The following is a 21875-nucleotide window of genomic DNA, read 5'->3' on the forward strand; positions in this document are numbered from 1 at the left end:
GGCCTGTTGTTATGAAATGTTATTTTACATCTACATGCAAAATTTCATCTCGAACGAATCTGTAGTTTTGAAATTATCAGGAAAACAAAATTTGGTTATATTATCGGAACATCCTATTGGATTTTGCCTTTTAACGAATGTAACCTGAGCATATCAGCTCCGAACCAATTTCAAAAATTTTAAGTTCCTAGATATTCTGTAAGAGTTAACTTCTTTCAATTTTTCGATTTTCAATTCGATTGAATTGAAGGGATACTAAGATAATGTCACCTAGTTAATCATTCAAAAGACGAGACATAGAAATTAAGAGGCGGAGAGGTAACAAATACTATTCTACGTATTAATCAACTTGACAGCACCGAAGAGTATTATATGGTAGATTTTATTTCATTTCAGCAATAAGTGGAGAATATATTCTGAGTTATCAACCTTATTGAAAACATATTGAGATGAAATAATACATCATAATTCTTTTGAGTCATTGAAAAAACAAATTATCAGATGCCTATAACTCTGAAACCATCGGTCGAATTTGGCCCATTGATTGAAGAAACCAGCATTCGGACCTCAAACTTCAAATTTCGATTCATTTTTGCTGCATTGATTCATTCAACAAGAGTGTGAAATAGTCAGTCTTATCCTATCAACCTTCTAATGAAATATACTCTTCCATTTGAAATTTCATTGACTATTTTCATATAATGACCATGATTGGCGGTGACTGATTGTTACGATTCCTTGAATTGCTCATTTTGATTCCATTAGAAGAGAATACTTTCCTCAAATTAATTTTCATAAAACCAGTCTCAACATTTCTGTCCTAAAACGCATAACTGTAATCGTCCCCATAAATAAAGGTTTCACACATGAAAACATTCATACACCCAATCCGACAAAAGTCGTTCCAACTATTGTCATTCTTCATGATTGTATTCACAACTCATTTCCATTCCGCATAAACTATTCACGAGGCCTTTCAGATATGATTGAAGCGCACGAAAATCATTATCGAAAAGTACAATGTCGGTACAATAAAAAAAAACGATTTCCATCGCCGCGCCGACATGCAAATCGGACAGGGGTATCAAAACGCGACAAAAAATAATGAGAATGAGAAATCGAAGATATCCACAGCGTATCCATTAAAGTCGAAGCCTAGGCAAGTAAGGGTCGGGCCAGAGTAGCAACTTGTTGTAAAAACAACACGTGATTTGAATCGAGTATAATGGTCCGGATCATTAGGGAGACCACGGCTAGATGGCGTACGCCAGTGATTGAATGATGGATGACCTTTCCCCCTGCCGGCGGTTTTCGGAAACTACGCGTCTCCACATCATTTGTCATACGACGTTATTTAAGGTTTGTTAACTCGGAAATTTGCCGGATTTAAAATGCAGCATCCCCCCGCGATGGAGATTCGACTGGAGGGGGGAGAGGCGGTGATTCTTCAAGTTGAAAGGAAGATTACACTCGCTTTACCCGGGTTTATCTCCCTGTTTTATTTCTGAGTGTTCTTGGGGACTGTTGAAAATTCAATAGGGGGTTTGCTGACGTGATTTATCCGCTGGTATCTGGAAGCATTCGAGTCGTTTAAGGGTCGGAGTTGGGTCCGATTTTTTACGACCGTTTGGCAACGTCGCCGTCGTGGGTGGATTAGTACAAAAACGTTGAAAATTTACATGAAGGTCCGTTGTTTTCATGTACTGACAGTTGGTAAATGGATTGGATGGATGTTTTGGAGCTCGTACATTATTCATTCAATATTAACGACCATGTCTTATATGCATCTTCTCGTAGAGTTTCTTTTGAGATAAGATTGGATCGTTCGAAGTTTTTTGTCGTTCAGTTATTTTTATACTGAATTATATTTCTGTATTTGAGGATAATAATGAGTTCATTACATTACTGGAAAACAGTGCTGTAATGAATGCATTACAGCATTGTTCTCAGTTATTTTTTGTTTTGTGGTTGTCTACACTGACTTCGGATCCTATCAACACCATAAGAAAAAAACATTTGTTTGGACATATAGGTTTCAATTTTTGGTCCTCCCTGTGTATTTCCAAACAATTAGAGAATACAGCTCTAATAGAGCCTAATGATACTGTGTTAAAAAAAATTCAAAAGTTTCATCACTCAACCATAATTGACGCGACGCGTCAATTGTGAAACACCCTGTATCTCAACACTAGATCAAAAGTAATAACATCAGGTATTTAATTTTTTTCTATTTCGTTTGAAACCTTTTAGTTAAAATTCACAAATTTCTGAGAAATAATGGGTGCGTCTTCTTGCCATGAACTCGAGATCCAATGAAAATCTTCTATCCTGGCATTTCTGTGTCCCTCCCTGCAAATAACCCAAAAAATTTGTAGTTTAGATGGAGAGACACTCTTGGGTATCTACGTCCACCGAGAATTGAAGCTGGATTTACAAGACTTGGATTCGAATTAAGAAGAAGAAGAAGAAGAAGAAGAAGTGTGAGGTGTGAGTAATTTGATTTTTTTTTCCATACATGCAAAAAACAGTATTGCGAACTTAAAGTGCCATATGTGCCATTGGTAACAACATAATTTCAAGTTCCGGAACCGAGAAGTAGCCTCCAAGATCGTGCGATTTAACGGCGATAGACTATTTTCTGTGAGGATATGTGAAGTCGTTAGTCTACGCCGACAAGCCTGATACGATCGACAACTTGGAGGACAACATTCGCCGCGTTTTCACCGATATGCGGCCAAAAAAAATGAAAAAAGTGATTGGACATCGTACCCCAAGATTAGATTACATCTGAGCCAGCCGTGGTAGTCATGTGCCAAAAATCATATCTGAATTAAAATGTCAAAATATTATGTTTTGAATATGAAATTCATCCAGGTTTCATTTCATTTCAAAATGGAAAGTTTTTCAAAAGATGTAGTAGGTATGGAATTCGGTTTGGACAAGTGCCGTACCCTCAGCTTAGTGCGAGGAAGAATTCAAGATGAAACGATTACTCTTTCAAATAGACAGGAAATAGAAGCAATGAAATCGGATGATCATTACCAATACCTTGGAATGAAACAGAACCGACGAATCAACCACCAGAGAGTGAAGCAAGATTACTGAGTTCCTTAGGAGAAATTAAAATTTTAAAAACAAACCTCAACAGCAAGAACACGCCGGGAGCCATCAAAAAATATGCATGTTCAATTCCAACATACTCTTTCGGTATAGTTCCATGGAGCAAAACAGACATCGAAAACTTGCAACGTAAACTGAGAACGCTGATGACAAAAACAAACAAGCACCATTCGAAAAGCAGCGTTGAGAGGATAACACTGCCGATAAATAAAGGGGCAGGGGTCTGACGGACATCAAGGAACTTACTGATGGACAGATAGAAAGCCTACAGGAATACTTCAGAGATCAAGCAAGTACTTTAGAGGTCTACAAAATATTGTGTGAAGCAGACAAATCAACACCTTCACAACTTCACAAGCAGCAATTTTCATACATCCACCAGGAAACCTAACAAAAACTGCAAGGATGGAGAGAGAAGACCATGCATGGAAGAAATTTCAACGAGGTGAACCAGGATCATGTCGACATTGAAGCGTCGAACCATTGACTTACATCAAGTGCGATGTATCCAGAAACGGAAGGTTTTCTTTTAGCCATCCAAGACCAAGTGGTCTCATAAGAAATTACTGCAAGCATATCATAAATGATGGTACTATTACTGATGATCGATGCCGATATAGGTGTCCAACGAATGAGGCAATTGAACATATCACGGAGGGATGTCAAATGTTTGCAGGAAATGAATAAAAAGAGAGACACGATGCAGTGGAAAAGATAGTAGGTACACCAAGAATTGGCAATCAAATTAAAACTAATTCATTCTGAAAAAGTGCCATACTACAATTAACAACGCTATAAACTGTATTGGGATCGTACAGTTTTGACTAATGAAACAGTCCCTCACAACAGACCAGATATACTACTAGGCGATAAATATCAAAAGACAGCAATACTCATCGGCGTAGCAATACCAAATAATAACATCATGCGTCAAAAAGGTGTCGAAGAAATTTCAAAAATCATTCCTAATATCATCTCAACTAATGGAATAGTAATCCAAAAGTCTCAAGAGAAATATCAAGCAACAAGGATCTAGTCAGTATATATCTAATAATGCAAAAAGCAGTTCTTCCAGGTACTGTAAGAACGGTGAGGAAATACCTAGGAAGCGAGGGACAGGTCCAAGGATCGCGTGTAAGAGAACCAGAAGCTCGACGAGAACCAGGACGACCACAAGGACCAGACAAGACCGAGCTGTACCCTTCTTATATTTCAAATAACTGGTATTGAGAATGTTCCTCTTAGCTTAGTAGTGGGTGAGAAAGACGACGGTGAGGGGAGTTTTCTTTCCTACGCGTTTAGGCTAAAGTCGGGATAATCTTTATCGTCATCAAACGAACAAATTAAAGAGAGAACGAGAACACTAGAACATACATTTCAAAAAAACATAATGTTAAGCATGAGAAGGTTCTGACTGAGAATCACCACACTTGCATTCAAAACTATTAGTCGTCGGGATAAAAATCATACGGATTTTGAATTTAAATTTGCCCAGAGTCAAGTCACCTCTCAGCTCAAAATTAGAAAATTATCAACATTCATGTAAATTTATAGCCTGCTGTTCTCTCAGAATAAGCCCGCAATAAGTCCATCCGGTCCATTGTATCAGATCCAGCAATATCAATATCCAGAATCGCACTTCAGAGCCTTCAGAGACGAATATAAACCTGACCTATAACACACAGATCCAGACGGATGACATACCATACGTCCGACTACAAATTCATCCCAACTAGATACACCGAGGTGCAGCATCCCTAACAGAAATCTCGAAACTGTCCGTGTCTCTCAGAATCCGCATGACACTTCTGCATAGCGTTGCCGCTCAAAACGTACATACATACATATTTTACGACTTATCCCGGAGGATCCCAGGGGACGGAGGGATACTTCCAAAGTATAAAATCGCATCAATAAAAATAGGGGAGCGAATGTTGAACTGAAATCGCCGATGTTTATCAAATAAATATCGGACAGAGTCGAGACAATGGAGGAGTCCCGGATACCAATCGATGAAACGGGATATATATAACGAACCGTTTATATTGGATGAGCACAGTGGCGTGCCAAGGAGTTATTTTCGATTTGCAAAATGATATTAATAGACTAGGTGGATAAAGAATGGATTATTTCTTAATGTAAGGAAGTGTAAAACGATGATGTCCACGAAGAAATTGGGACCAACTGATGTGAGATACTGAGGAATACTTTTCTATCAGAAACTAACGTTTTCTCCTCATATAGCGTGCGGCAGAGCCGATTGACGAGTTTTGACAGGTCATTGCTTGGGATGTGGTGGGGTCAGGTAAGTGTGGAAGGGGTCTTTGTATTCCTTAAAGTCAATAGTTTTTAGTCAGCACCATTATTTGGACCGTAGTGCATCGAGGCTTTGGCGTTCGCACGTTTTACGAAATAAATGTTCTGTGATCGCGACTCAGCGGCCAACGTTTCAGTCCATTCTGCAAACACAATCAAAAATCCATGAAAGACCACTCCATTCACCTAATGTCACAGTTAGGTGTGCTGTGTCTCAATTCGGAGTGATAGGCCCTTATTTTTTCGAGGAGGAAAATGTCACCTTCACAGTAACTTCCCAGCATTATGTGTCAATGATGGAAACCTTCCTACAACCTGAATTGGAAAAACTTGCTGAAGAAAACGATCTGAGTCCACCAGGATGGCGCTAGAGCCAACACAGCTCGAACTTTATTAGCTGTTTTGAGACAGATGTTCCCAGAGAGACAGGTCTCACTGAGAGGAAACGTGGGTTCGCCAATGCGCTCACCAGATTTGAGCATCTGCGATTTCTTTTTTTGAGACCAGCAAAAAAATCCCTGCCATACCGCTTCAGATAAACGAAAAACGGTTTTGAATACTTGAGCCAAAAATAATATTTCCTACTGCTTCGAATGAACAAAATCGTTTTTCTCTAACTTTCACATTTTTTTTTAATAAGCCTTTGAAACTCGTCAGTCAGCTCTGCCGTACCCTGTATAAGAGATGTTCTATTGGCATGAAAAGTTTTGGTTTTGTGATACGCAATTGTAAGGAGTTTTCTTTGTTGAAAGCGATTTCGTCTGTTTTTCAAGCTGACATATTACAGTGTAGTATGGAATCCTTTTCATAAAAATTCTGTTGGTTGTATTGGATGGGTCCATAGAAGAATTATATAATTCCTTCTTCTGCAAAAACATGGTTCTCATCCAGAGAAATTAAAGAAGCATGGACGGCATTATAAAGTTAGTCAACTCACTCTTTGTCATATTGAAGACCAATTTGAAATATAATTTTCTTCACACGATAAAAAAGTAGCAGTCTCAAGTACTTGGTATTACTTTCAAATTCGTGTACAATAACGAGAGTCTAAGAATTATTCTTAAATCTACTGAGAGCAAATGATATGTGAAATGTCAAAAAATACTACACAGTGTGCAATAAACATTTTCATCAATGCTTTTATTATTTTATTTGCTTTTTCAATAAAATTGTTAAAAAAAACGATTAATGATATAGTGCATATTGCAGAATAAAAATTTAACTTGTGTTCCGAATTTCGGTTCAGAAGACATTTATTAATGAACGAAGTAATTGAAGGCGACAATTCGTCAGAACCATACATGAATACGAAATCGAAGAAGTGCCCAAAATGAAAATTGTCAATCCCTAGCTCCGATTGTAGATACGCCACTGGACGATATATATAACGAACCGTCGATATTGGATGAGCCGAAATCGTCCTCTAGCTCGGTTCTCGTCAACTTTTTTTTTGATTCAATTGGGAAATGTGGGTGGACTTTTGATATTTGCAGAGGAAGCATTTCTTATGCCTTTTCAGGATCGAACAATGGCGCTGTTCTCAATACGAATGAGGTGGTTGCCAATTTTAGAAACCCTATATAAATGAAATCCCGAATAACTTGAGGAATATATACCTGGCCCAAAATAATAAGAAAATTTTAACCACCAATTTGGTCATTCCGTGTCATATGAAACAAACATATCGACAATACACTGGTTATATTTTCCACATGTCAAGATCTGACATTTTGTTGATTTCAAATGATAACAATGCGACAGTTCTAACAGCCAATCAAATTTTGTCAATTATCATAAGTAATTGCACAAGTGCATCAACATTACCGATAATTTCGCATGACAGCGTGTTGTCATAAAAACTGCATGAGTTCATTTTCATTTTTGGAGAAAGAGCCCGACACCGAAGGTGGAAGAGCCTTCCACCTTCGAAAAGACGAAAAAAACAACGTTTCGAATTACGTGGAAATTGTTAACATATTCAACATATTGAAAATTCATGCGATTCTGAATTCGAAACTAGTTAATGATAAATGCTAAATGTTTTCAGCGGAACATATATTTTTATCCCATTTGGTTTTCGAAGCTTTGCATGTCTTACCGCCCTTTGAATCTTGTGGTGTGATAGGTAATCTTTCATCGATCGTAGTCTTGTGCATGTGAGAATAAGATATATAACTTACGCACTGTTCATCAGCGTCTAAAAAAACCAGGAGTTTATTGTAGTTAAAAATGTCCGAAAAAAAAAGGAACCCAGTGGAAACTATCATACTTCAGAAAGAAACGATTAGTAGAAACGCTAGAGAAATCAAAAATGGCGAATTATCATCGGAGCAGGTGATGTTTTTTGTTGGAGGGGGGGAGGGTTATTAATACTTTTTCAGCAGGGGCGCCAAAACATTCTTTGCTTCAGGCGCCAAAATTGCTCGCGCCGACCCTGTCTTCTATTATCAGTGTCCTAGAGATAATACTACTGATGATGGAATCAACAAGTTGCTCTAGATTAAACGTGAGTTTGTTGTCTTAGAAGGTGAGTAGCGATAGAAAGTCAGTTCATCGACAGTTCAGTACCTTCTGAGAAACCCCCGTATAACAAACACGTAATTGCCTGCGGTCACCTCAAATCGTCCAATGAATAACGGCAACTCCAGCGCTCACATGTTGACATAAGTTATGTAGATCAATCATCGTAATCAGATTAATAGCGAACGGCTTGTGGACCGAGATATCCAAACTTACTTTATGTTTGTCGATGTTTAGGCTGTTCAAGTAAGGATCGAACAACAATTTATCGGGTTCTATGTTGATCGGGGATTGTCTTCGTCCTTTCGAACACATGTTCCACTGTGGGTTCATCAGGCCCCAATATCCTGGACCTGAAACAAGAAGGAGATCTTATAGAAAGGATTATATGAACAGATTTTTGTTGGTTCACTTCTTAATCTTGTCTCTGACTAATAAGGAAATAACTGTCTTACGGACAGGACCCGAAGTTAAGTAAACAAAATCAGTGTCATGTCCAACTCTAATTGAAATAAACGAATCGGATCGTAAATTGAGAAATCTTGATGTTTCACTTCTATTGTGTCCAAATACAGTATCTCTATCCAATTCCAACTAGAGTTACAGAATAAGAATTCGAAACGATTCCGGTGCATTTATGTTCGATCCATACCATTTCTACTCGATTTGAAGTTACAGAATAAGTTTGACTATCTTACTTGCTAAAGTCTAAATGAAGAGATAACCTTAGGAAAAGGTGCTACGATCGGAAGAAGGTAGCGATTTACCGATTCTGCTCTTCTTAGAGCTCATCAGTCATTGGCATTGTCAGCGTTGGTTGTTTGATACTGATAAGCTCTAAGCACAGCGAACCCAATATGTCTACGATCCTAGTACGATTCTCTGTGGTAATCTATTGATATTATGTTTATTTGAATGAATGGTAGCTTGAAAGTTTCTGATTTTTTGTTTTTTTTTAGCTTAGCAGTGGGGTGAACTTTCTTTCTACCCTGGTAGAAAACCTTATTTTTCCACCAGGGTGAGCTTTCAACTCCATTCCCGCACTCATTTGAAGTCAGAAAGAGTCACTTACTTTACTTACTTTCAAGAGTAAATCAAATTATGTCATGTCTCAATGCACCGAACGCCAATGACCTAATTATAATATACCTGTTGTAACGACATGCGAAATTCCATAGATTATATAACTCATGTTCTGCTGAACCAATAGAATCCATATATTTCCCATTGCTACGTCGTATTGATAAGTTGATATACCCTTGACGACGTCGTATGATCGTTTTGATGTTTGGTCTCCTACCATGTTGGGATAATATCCATAGTAACATTCTTGGACGTTTGCCAAAAAAATTAAAGTCAAGCTCGTGAATATGTGTATCATCGAATATTGTCTATGCTCTTGAGATATTATAACTGATTATATAACTCATGTTTCGATTAACCAATAAAATCCGTGAATTTACCATAGCTACGTCGTATAGATAAGTGAAACCTGGACGACGTGGTATAACCATTTTGGTGTTTCGCCTCCTGCCATATTGGAAGGATTTCCATAGTAATATTCTTGGACATTCGCCAGAAAAATAAAGGTCAAGCTCAGTGAAATGTCTTTGAATAATCGAAATGCAGTGCTTATGTAGTAGTTATTGAAATCATTCGTTATATAATCGTAACGAATACGAACTTGAGCAATTGTCTATGAACCGTTGATATTATACCCAATAGACATACGGCTGAAATTGTCATCAAATAAGCTACCCAATGATAATATACTGGTTGTGCCATTTGAAATAAGGAAATATTAGTCTATTTCCGGTGTAACCGGAAGTTGTAGATGTTTGAAAATGTTTTGAGGAGAAAAATTATTATCTCAAACCCCAATAAGCAAATGTTTAGCACAAAATTATGATTTGTTCCCAATAAACGGCTAATAAGCCATCGCGAAGAATCACCCTATATACTGTAACCCAATCGCTAAATCTCCAAAACCGAACCCAGAGCTGTAAGAATCTGCAAACACCAGTTAAAACGAAAAAACTAGCCTTCCTCATCTCTCCAAAACGCAAATAGCTAAACCAATCGTTTGCATTTACCCCACATCGAACGAAAACCAACCGTTACACCTCAATACCTCCGAAACGCCGGGAACAAGTCAAAACCAGCCTGGCCAAGGCCCGAGGCCGTTCAGAGCATGTCGGTCGGCGTTCCGTGTGAGGAAACATAACAAGAATCATCATAAATTTTTCATGCAGCCACTGGAGGAAACGAATTACACAAAACACGTGTCAAACTTGCACAACAATTCTCCGAGCCGTTGAGAAGTCCCCCTTTTGAATGGCAGTCGGAATATTAAGGCATTATTGACCAACCCTGTGCGGAATACTTGATGACCCCCAGGCCTGCGAAGTCTGCACGAACTAATTTCGTCGGAAGCACTCTTTCGGGAGAGCGGAGTGTACAATTGGAGATTTTATTTTCGGGTTGGGAGGAAATATTTATGTCGGCTGGGGTGTATGAGCTGAGATTGAGCCTGAGGTGCGGTATCGGATTGGAGCGGACTCCATGGATGTTTAATCTGTGTTAGGTGCGGTGACACACTCACTTATCAATTCTCTCCCTTGGGCGTTGAGCTGTTTCTATTTTTAATGGGTGCGGAGCTGCGACGTTTTCAATGAAAATTTAACTTTCGTTTCAGTCGTTGACAGTTTTTGGAATGCCGGTTACTCTATGTTGTTTATTGAGGTATTGTCTACTTAATTTCGACTCTTATGTACAGAGCCGTAGCTAGCCAAAATGCCGCTCTAGGCTGAGATTCAATTTGCCGCCCTAACAGAAGCTAACTCTGCAGAATGCTTGAAATTAATATTGGATAATTGGGGTCCAGGCCCCGCTCTATCGTTTCTGCCGCCCCGGAAAAAATATGAGCCGGTTCCCCTTGCAGGTTTGGTTGTTTTATCTAAGTGGAAACTATTCGGCTCGAAGAACCATGGAAATATCTTCTTCGATATAATGGACTGTATAAAAAAATAATTCCTGCACTGGTTAAACGGTTTATTTGAACACTATTAAAAACTAACCCCGAGTAGGTTATGTTGTTTTACAACTGACAACAGATAGAACTAAAAACGAGAGCCTGTTAACATAGACTTAACGAGAAAGGAGCTAACTAGAAGGAGTTAACGAAACAAGAGGGTTAGAATTTCTCATGCGTCCAGAACATGGACTTTTACCATAGAATGTTACGCACAGAATTTTTGAATATAAACAATGAAGAAAACTTATCTAAACTTATACCAATAAATACAAATTATGTTATTTACATTAGAAAACATCATAAGAGGAAGAAATACAATAGAGAATATAAATTAGAAATCAAATTAAATCAAGTATATAGAAGAGAACCGACGCTGGCGCCATCTATAGGATTTCCCTCAGTACATGACTGGCGCCATCTATTGGATTTCTCTTAAGTATATGATTTCCCAAAACTGCAATTTCTCCACTAAGCAAAAGAGCAGGGGGGCGATTATGATGGGATTATATAATTTATATTTGAAGATTTAGTGTGACAAATTCCACACTTTCTTATGAAAAGTATTTTAAGGAAGAGAAATGTATTAACTAAGTGAAAGTGTAATTATTTTTGATGGATTCAAATTTGAATCGAATAGATGATTTAGGAAACGTGGAATGAATATAAACGTTCTCAACGTTCCCATTCTTCTTCTGATTTTCGACTTCATGAAACGCTCGAACATTTCGTAATGCTTTCTTTGATATGATTCAATGAAACAATCGGACGAACAGTTATTTTCAATTCGAGAAGATGATGCATACATTCTTGATCCAAAGATATTCAAGATAAGTGAATTTGATGAAACAAATCATTTATGAAATTCGTTGAAACTTGAAAAAAAAATTGGAATTCATCTTTCGCGAATCCAGATTTCTCGGAAAAATTAGATAACGCCGCCCTTAATCATTTGTCAATCAACATTCTTATCGGAGAATTGAAAAATAATCCAGAAGCCGTCCCAAGTGGCAATAAAATTCGACAACGTTTAGCAAAGCGTCAATAACTTGTAGACGACACAGTGAGGGGATTACGGAACATCTGGATATTCATGAGTATAATACAGAATGTGGCACTTTTGATGGTTTTTAATGTTGATTAAATTTGTCGGTATTCCTTCATGCTGTTGCTGACCGAATTAAATCTCATTCGGTAATTTGAATTTCTACATTTCTTCTACATTTTTTCCAAATTTGAAAATAGTGAGTCGATTAACTGAATAATGTGCTTAAAATGAATTATTCTAGAAATTCTCGTTGTATTCACAAATAACCACTGTTTTCAATGAATAAATTTGACCATTTCTTAGTGCTGTTGAAGCGTTAGGCTTTCCATGATTAAATAACATAATAACCTCCTGAACACAAATGACACGAAAAATGTCAAACTAACAGACTGCATTGTTGGAGAATGCAGTAGAAATTTGATTTAAAGGTTTATCAGCTTTTTGAGATTTCAATTATCGAAGCGATGAATGTTCAATTGAAACTATGATTCGCACAAAAACAGAAGGAAATCAATAAATCACTCGAAAACCGCTAGAGATAGGGGCAAGGAAGTACATAAATAATCAATTGCGATTGTTTCGTTGCCTGTGCGACACGTAGTGCCGTTTTGTTGACAATAAAAGTCATCCACATCAATGTCTTTGAATTCCGGTCATAAAGAAACATTAATCATAGCGCAATTGTCAAGATCGATGAAAAATCGACAAACCCCTGTTCTCGTAAACACTACCGCCTACAGCAGCAATACTCTCAGTTGATCTTGAGCGACGCACACGCTTTCGATTATTTACATCACTAACTTGTCCCAACAGCTTAAAATTTCCCATCAGTTCCACTATTGCCGGTCCAGAAGGTGTTTCACAATACCTGAATGTGCTTCAGTTTTGGGAAGCGTTTTGTAGTTAATTTCAACAATTTCAATACGTTATTGAAGCGTGTATTGATTTTTAGTAATGGCCCGAACAAGGTTTGTCGAATTTTCATTTTCACATCCACAATTCTACTAACCTTATGAATGTATATTATAATGAATGAAATATATTTTTTTAGTGATTTCCGATCGAATATGCAAACTTGAAATTTGGAATCCGATATTTTTCCTAATTGTTGAATTTATAATGAGCAGAATATTTATGTAGGATCCAGTTATTGTTCCCTGTAAATAATTGAGATAGTCAACCGGATGCTTGGAGACCTATTAGTTTCTTCAAGTGTCGAGGGCATGACAGTTTCAATGAATTTACAGGGAGCAAATTGTTATTGTACATACAGGGTGTTCCTAAATTGAACGTACAAACGAAAAGGGGAGATTCCTTGAATGAGTTTAAGAAAAAAAAGTCCCATAAACATGGGGTCGCAAACGTTTCGTTTTCGAGATACAGAGTGTTGAAGTTTGAATTTTTTTCAAGTTTTTTTCTCATAGTATCTACAGTTCACAAGATATTCAACTGAAATTTGGCATAGATATTACATTTGAGAGTTCTCACCACGTGACAAGGCAATTTCGATGGAAGATCTACAGGGTGATATTTTTTCTGGAACACTGCCACCTGTTCTTCTGCAGAACTTTTTTTTGGTGAGCAACTGTTAATTTGAAAAAATGTAAAAAGAAGCTTTGTTCTCATACTAAACTTTTCGGTCTCGTGTAGTTTTGTCGTATCTACCAACGATTTCGCGAAAAAAAATTTGAACGATTCTCTCGAAATTCTCGTAACTATGATAGGAAGGCCAGTTTGTAATCTGTGGTGAATGAATTCAGTGCCAGTTTTGACACATCACCCTGTAGATCTTTTATCGAAATTGCCATGTCACGTGGTGAGAACTCTCAAATGTAATATCTATGCCAAATTTCAGTTGAATATCTTGTGAAGTGTAGATACTATGGGAAAAAAACTTGAAAAAAATTCAAACTTCAACACTCTGTATCTCGAAAACGAAACGTTTGCGACCCCATGTTTATGGGACTTTTTTTTCTTAAACTCACTTAAGGAATCTTCCCTTTTAGTTTGTACGTTCAATTTACGAACACCCTGTATAATGTAAAAAGGATGTGTTATTCTTCGAGGTGTCGAAGATATGTCATGGAATTGTAAATCTTGAAGAGATTTACTGGGGGGTTGGGAAAGTTCGAAGACAACACGGTCGTACCAGATGTGTCACATCTGTCTATCAGGTTCTAGTCCTTCGAGAATATTCGATTTCCAGGAATCCGCGAAGATCTTTGTGGGCGGTACGGCTAAATTCTTATTGGACTAGGCGATGTTACTTTCCCTGAGGGTGTGGTCAAGCCGGAAGGAGGATAGGATATTCAGAGTAGACGGGGTAAGTTGCGGCCAAGGAACGAAGCAAGTTCGAGTCGAGAGGCAGTTCAAGTTAAGTCTAAGACGAGTCAAGTTCGGACAACTTAAGACGTACGACGTAAAGACAGTTCGCAGACTAGATTAAGACGAGTCGCGAACAAATCAAAGACGAGACGACTGAAAACTTGAAGTACGACGAAGACGTTTCGAGTAATTAACACTCGAGCTAAAGACGAAATTCAGTACCGTAGTGAGAAACTTATTATCAGGACGTTATTATGATCTTCTCAATACTGGGTTTGTACTGTATAATTGTGGCTTTGTAAATGGATGTAAATAATTCAAAAGAGTTTAATTATTACAAATCCGACAAAGTCACGGAGAAGAAGACGAAAGGCCAGGTAATCGAATCATACCTCTAGACGATCTATGAACCAAGCCTACATTTATTATTTTCTGTGTCTACCTTCTGAAATCCAAGGTTTGGCAACTTTTGCTCTCCTAGTGTCATTGGTTGTTTCATGTCGTTTGGCGCGCTTGAATTTTTTTTCCAGAATCTCTGATATATTTGGGTATTTATTTCAATATATTCTGAGGAAATATGAAACGACATAAAAAGTGCGTTCTTCGTAGAGAAACTCGTGAATTGAGTGAAATATCGTATTACTGATATGTTATCATTTCCGCGCACCTTATGCCAAATTCGATGGTTCATATTAGGGATAAAATTTGCTTACTCAAAATAACGTATTCTCCTGCTATGTATGTTCATTACTATCAGGTAATGGCGTATTTTCTACTTGTCAAATGTCAAAAGTGACAGTTGCCGAGATAGCGGCCTTTTCAAAATGAAACGTTATACCTATTGGAAAACCCTATATTTCTAAAATCATTTACGTTCAACTGTGGCGGTCCTACTTTGAAGTTTCACACAATGTTGGTACCCGACAAAGCTGATGCCCAACCAAAAAAGCAACCAACTCGAAGCCACATCTTTTGTGCCCAACTCCACGAACCCATTCGAATGGCGTTTCGAAAACCCGAATATACCAACTATCGGCGCCATTCAACAACAGTGATAACCTTTTAGTTTAATTAGCATCATTACCCGATCGGCTTTCACAACTCCGTCCCACACAGAACTAGCAGAACAATGTTCATTTATATCCCGACATTGCAATCAATTTACCTTTCGCTGTCAAAGTAACAAATGGAGCTTTTCAATTCGGCTTTTGACTGACTGGGCGAGCGGACATCTATTTGACAAAAGCAATGTTCAACAATGACCGCAGCAAAGTAAATAGAACGGTCCCATGTGGTAGTTTGAGGAAGTTATGGAGTTATAAACCAAGTTTTCGATCTTTTATGTAGGCTCGAAGTTCGCAGATCGATGGGAAAAGGTCAGTGCAGGAGAATATACTGGGTGATTCATCACCATGTCCTATTAGACGTTCATGGAAAACTCATCATAATTTTGTGCTCAAAGTTTGCATATTGGGGTTTGAGAGAATGATCTTTATCCCTTAAATATTTTCAGATCTCTACAATTTCTTGTTATACCGGAAACAGACTACTACTTCCCTATTTCAAATGGCACACGCAGTAGGGAATACTGGGGAGGGTTAATACAAAGGAAGGTTTGATGCACGTTCATATTTCCCACCTCGGTTTTTCAAAGAAGGCGTAATCGCGTGCAGTGCCTCTATGAGTGTGAAAATAGTGTCAGTAACAAATTCAACATCAATCGTTCCACGAACAAGAATTTTCAAGCTCAAAATGTGTTTTCTACATATTGGATGTGAGAATTTGCATAACAAACGTAAGGCACTTTCCTATGTAAGGCTTCATCTCTTCATCAACAAAAACTATCGAAATTCATTATTTTTTTATTCTTGATGGGCATTTCATTTTGAACATAGTTGCCAGTTGTACAGATCTTCAATCGAATATCATAATATGTTCACGTCCTATATTTTCTAAATTTGTCGTCTCGGGAGGCTTGATACAGTAGATCTCACCTCACAAGAAAACTGTTAAACATAAATACAAAAACAAAAACAGGTGTTTTTGATGACTTGGATTCTGAGGATGAAAATGAAAAAGATCCATTCTCTGATGAATGCCAAAAATAATGAATTGCAGTAGATGCAAGCTGGATCGTCATCTTCATCAGAGAATGGTGTGCCATTCAGCCTGTGCATGTGTCAGTAGTAAAAAAAAAATGTTTACTTGCGAATTATGTAGGAATTAGGTAGTGTTATGATAATAAGATATTGATTTCTTATTATTGCTTGCACCTTATTTCTAATTGTATCAAACCTCCCCTTTTAGTGTATCAAGCCTCCCATACTACTATTTACTATATATAGGGAGGTTTGAGACACTTTGAACCGACAATTTCAAGAACTCATAATCAAGGTTGAAATTTCCATTTTCAGTTATTGAATATTGCAAAACGATTGAGCGGAGTTCACAATTTTTTTAAAAAATGTATCAACTCCTCCCCAGTCTTCCCTATATTATAAAATCATTTGATAGCTTTTTCGATGACAATTTCAACAACATGCCATACCTTGGGTATGAACTAAACGGTTCATGAGTTAATGAGATTCTTATGGAAAAAATTAAGTCGAAGAGGAGTCATATTTTTCTCAATATTTCTGCAGAAAAAGTTTTTTTCGAGAAAAACTTTTTCATTTTCTATTCTGAAAATACATAATATTATGAGACTGTTCGCGGATTGGGCCAAAAATTAGAGTGTTTATTAGAAGATCTTGAACTTGGACAACTCAAATTTTTCAAAACTCAAGATTTTCAAATTAGAACCTGAATTTATTATTATTTCAATCGATTCTACGTGTAAAAAAAAGGGGGTTACTTAATCAAACCCTATACCTAAAATGATCATTTTGAAAATTATTAAAGAAGAACTTTAAATGAGGAAAAACCGCAGAGTCTAAATGTGTGGAGTTGTCTGTCACTGAAAGTCGATGTTAGATAAATAAATTTGACATTCCAGAAATTGTAATTAACTATTTTTCAACAATCTCAACGAACAATCAATTACAATTCTTGAAATGTCAAATTTAGTTATCGAAACCCCGAATTTTATTTTCTACTTCTTTCTCTATTTACCAGAAGTCACATACTACCAGCCGCAGATTCAGGATAAAAACATTCCTCAGATGGATTTTTGTATGTTGAAATCGAGAGGAATAAACCCACAATAAGTTACTAAAAAAATTGTAATCTTCAATTCAAAAATGTATTGAAACAATCAACATGCTCCAAGTTGATATTTCAAAATTTGGTTCATCCCAGAATTGTTTTCTCTTTGATTTCTGAAATATTTTCATAATAATTTTCGAATAAATTTCTAGTGGAGCAAAAATTTTGGGTAGTATGTAATTATTTATAGTATTAACGAGTGCATTGATATTTTTCCACGAGTTCAAAATTCAATGATAAAGTGTTAAAATGAGCTTTCTGTACGGGTAATATACCTACATCATTTTCTTTAATTCACTGAATTTTCATTGAAATATTTCCATTAATATCGTTTAGTTATTTTTGCATTGGAAATTTTGAGTTGGTAGAACAGTTTTCTGCATCACAAATTTGACAGATAAACCTACTAAAATTCGCGACAGGAGAGTCTGAAAACCAACATATAATAATGAAATATAACCATGACATCTGTGCGAATCTGTGATATTCTCGCAAGATTTCGTTCTACAAGTTCTGACAGAATAAACGGATTGATCACAGAATAAGAGAAATAGTACCTATATTGCGCAACAAGTGGGGAAAGTTAAACTTTCCTCACGAATGTAGACAAAATTTTCCTATAATTGCACAAATTGAAATAATACAAGAGAAATTACAAAAAAAAAATAAAAAATAAATGTCATTGGAACAGATCCGTTAGGTTGATTCCTAACCTAATTTCATCTAACAACATCACGAAATCCAGCATAATCTCAACCCCCACCCCTTTCCATCATCCCAACCCTCCGGGACAAAACGAAAGGATGAAAGTCCTTGAACGATCGGGACAGAACAACAAAAACGAGGTCGAAAATTACGCGCCAACTTCATATCGCAGTTAATAACGAATGAAATCCAAAAGTTTACGAAGTTGAAACGGGCGGTCATTAAACAATACTAATGAAGAGGAGCAAGCAACCACTTCAGCGATTTTCTTTGTTCTGGGAGCGCATAAAAAGGCGAATCGTCCCCCCTACAAGACAAAGGTCTGTTGTCATTCCGAGCAGTTGTTCAGACTGCGGTGTTTCCCCCGCAGGTCCGTACTGGGAGGATTGCGCCAGCGGGGAATTCGTCGTTAAGGAAGGAATCTTGGTAATCAAATGTAAAATTAAGAAGCCACAGCGTCCTTGTTAATATTAAACAATTTGTGGAATTGTTTTTGTCTTATTTCATTCATAGGAAGCAACTTGGTTCAAAACTGATAATAACAATAATAAATCGATGAATCAACCATCAAAGAAAGAATAAGATGGACTTAACAACAGAGTTCAATAGGAGAATCAAACTTTTGAGAACATACCTCAACAGCAAGAACATGACAAGAACCATCGAGACATAGATACGTTCGATCTGAACAAATTTTCCAGTATAATTCTCAGAGTAATAAACATAGATAGAGGGAGCATATGTCATTTTCAGTGAGCGAATTTTGTCATGAACTATCAAATTTGATATAAAGCGCGCGGAAATGGAAACATATCAGTGATACAATATTTTACTCAATTCGCGAGTTTCTCCACAAAGAACGCACTTCATATGTCCCATAGTGAACCAACGTTTCATATTTACTCAAAATATATTGAAATGCATATACAAATATATCAGAAATTCAGGAAACAAACTTCAAGTTCGCTGAACGACGTGAAACAACCGATGACACTAGGAAAGCAAAAGTTGCCAAACCTTGGATTTCAGCTGGCAGATAAAGAAAATAATAAATATTCTGCTTATTATAAATTCGACAATTAGGAAAAATATTGGATTTCAAATATTCATATTTGCATATTCACTCGGTAATCACCGAAATGAATATATTTCATTGAACATAATATACATTCATAAGAATGTAATAGTAAAATTGTGGATTTGAAAATATTATTATTACTACAAGATAAAGAGTTGAAGCCAAGCTCACAAAATCAAATATATGAAAAAACTAAACGAAACTTAAAAAATGCATTACAAAAAAAAGAAGTTCATAGATATACAAGTAGTACCCACTTAAGACGAAACCTGGTGTCATAGTTATTTTTGAAAGAGTTCACAGAAACTGAGTTCACCACCGATGAAGGTAAAGAGTTCCAAACGGAAAACACGCGGTTTGTGATGAAGAACTGTCTTTGCGATTTTTTGAACTCTCCTTCCTCAGCTTGTAAGCATGACCTCGCAGACGGTCGTCCAGGTTCAACTTGAAGAGACTACTGAGGTCATCTCCAAAAAGTTGTGGAGAGCACGGAACGTTATGATGAGATCACCACGCAGCCTCCTGTCATCAAACGTGAACAAATTCATGATGAAAAGTCTTTCACCATAACTGGGACTTAAGACACAGGGCCAGCAAACTCCAATATGGGTCTCACGTAAAGTTTGTAAAGGATAGCACACGTGGAGGGATCACATCTGAATCATGAGTAGGGTTATTTTGGCCTTGTTTACCGCCTGAAGAATGTGGTCGGACCAGCTTAGGCTCTCTGTCGAAATAACACCTACAACAAGTAGCGATGGGGTTGTTGTTTGGATAGTACTGAAGACGGGAATTACGAGCATCCAAGTGCAGAACAACAAACTTTTCGTAGTTGAGAGGCAACTTCCACTCCCGGCACTAACGGTCCAATTTCTCCAGGTCTTCTTGAATCAGATGAGCTGCCATGCTGGGGTTACCGAATAATTTGTTATCGTCGGCAAATTGAGGACACTGAAAATTGAAGATCTTGGGTAAATCACAGATTTAGAGGAAAAAAGTAGTGGACCCAAAACGGAACCCTGGGGAACTCCACTTCCAACAGGTCTCGCCGAAGAGAAAGATCTTTTGACAAGAACCTGAGAGGTTCGATCGGTAAGAAATGCTTTCATACCAAGATGTTCGAGTTTATGTAGGAGAAGATCATTTGGTACACGGTCAAATGCCCGAGAAAAATCCAGATAAATATATCACAATCACATAATGTGATCTAACCATGTTGGGGACATATGAAAATTGCGTATACTTTTTACTCTATGGTAAAAACAAACATGCATTATCCGAAAAGTAGCATCGAGTGGACAACACTGCCGAAAAGTAAAGAAGACAGGGATCTGCTAGACAACATGAAATTACGAACATGTTCCAGAGACCAAACACGTAAGACAGAAGTCTAACAAAGCAGTTGAATCCACACCTTAACAACTGCACAAGTTTACAATTCGGTCCAAATCACAGGATGAAGATTTAATAAATGATTTGAAACCCTCACTTTGTGGTCTTCATTTAAAATATAAGGGCATTCTTGAAACACCAATCGGTGAATTATGGAAGTAGTGATTCACAACTTGTTTTAAGTTAGGTCAAAGTTTGAATAAAAATAATGAACTAAGTATAATTAATGTATAAATAAAATTATGATGGTTTTCAAAAGAGGAAAAACTGAGTCTTGATACTTCTTGTACATTGCATAATAGTTGGTGATAGTTGAAGTTCAACTTCCTGAACCTCTAATAATAGAGGTTCAGGAAGTTGAAACTGCAATCCATTCTCTTGCATTGTTAATTGTAATTTATGGCTTTTCGACGCCAGATAGAGCAAAACACATATAATGTTTAGAAGAGACCAGCTAAGAAGCTTTCTTCTGAGCAAGCCAGTTGCAAATCCTCACAAAATCATAACTAGTCAGATTTGATAATATGGTAGAGGAAAGTGTTGAGCAGATGTTTTCTAACCTATTGATTCGAATATTATTGGATATTTTCATCTGTTGAATTAATTTTTTGTTGTTGCTATAAACGTAGGGATCATTTGAAAATATGAAACCCTTTATTTTCTAGATAAAATGCTTCTAACGTTCACGAAAGTAGAATAACTTTGGAATCGACTGACTAGAAAGCAACCTTTCAAAACAGCTACCGTTTTTGAACGTTTTATCATTTCGTCACAATGACTATAATTTTCGAATTTTGAGTCAGTCTCAAACGATAAGGTTAGACTCACTGCTGGTTTTGTCCTTCTTTGCGACCTGCCGTATACACGATAAATTTTGAATGAACCTGTAAACTAGCAGGGTAGGTTCCTTGATGAGCCCTATATCTCCGTGAGCACAAAATCGATGTCGTTTAGATTTAGGTTTTCGCATATGAAATAACAGTTCAAGCTATGTGCGAAATTTCGAACTAATCACATAATCAGACCTATAGGATTTCAGGAAAAATATTGGAAAATAAATGCATGATATTTCTGTGATTGCTTTCTTCATTTTTTGATATTCGTCTTGTTTAATTCTCATATCCTGGTAAATGTGT

General features: G+C 37.0%; 1 protein-coding gene across 1 annotated transcript in view; it reads right to left on the reverse strand.

Annotated features, from left to right (window-relative positions):
- LOC123683792 (carbonic anhydrase-related protein 10-like) overlaps positions 1-21875 on the reverse strand; it is a 315162-nt gene that overhangs the window by 145731 nt on the left and 147556 nt on the right. The window contains exon 3 of the mRNA XM_045622685.1: positions 8173-8309. Coding sequence (XP_045478641.1) covers positions 8173-8309 — 137 coding nt within the window. The remainder of the gene's footprint in view (positions 1-8172; positions 8310-21875) is intronic.

Source organism: Harmonia axyridis, chromosome 7 (assembly GCF_914767665.1).
Source record: "Harmonia axyridis chromosome 7, icHarAxyr1.1, whole genome shotgun sequence".
Classification (NCBI taxonomy): domain Eukaryota; kingdom Metazoa; phylum Arthropoda; class Insecta; order Coleoptera; family Coccinellidae; genus Harmonia; species Harmonia axyridis.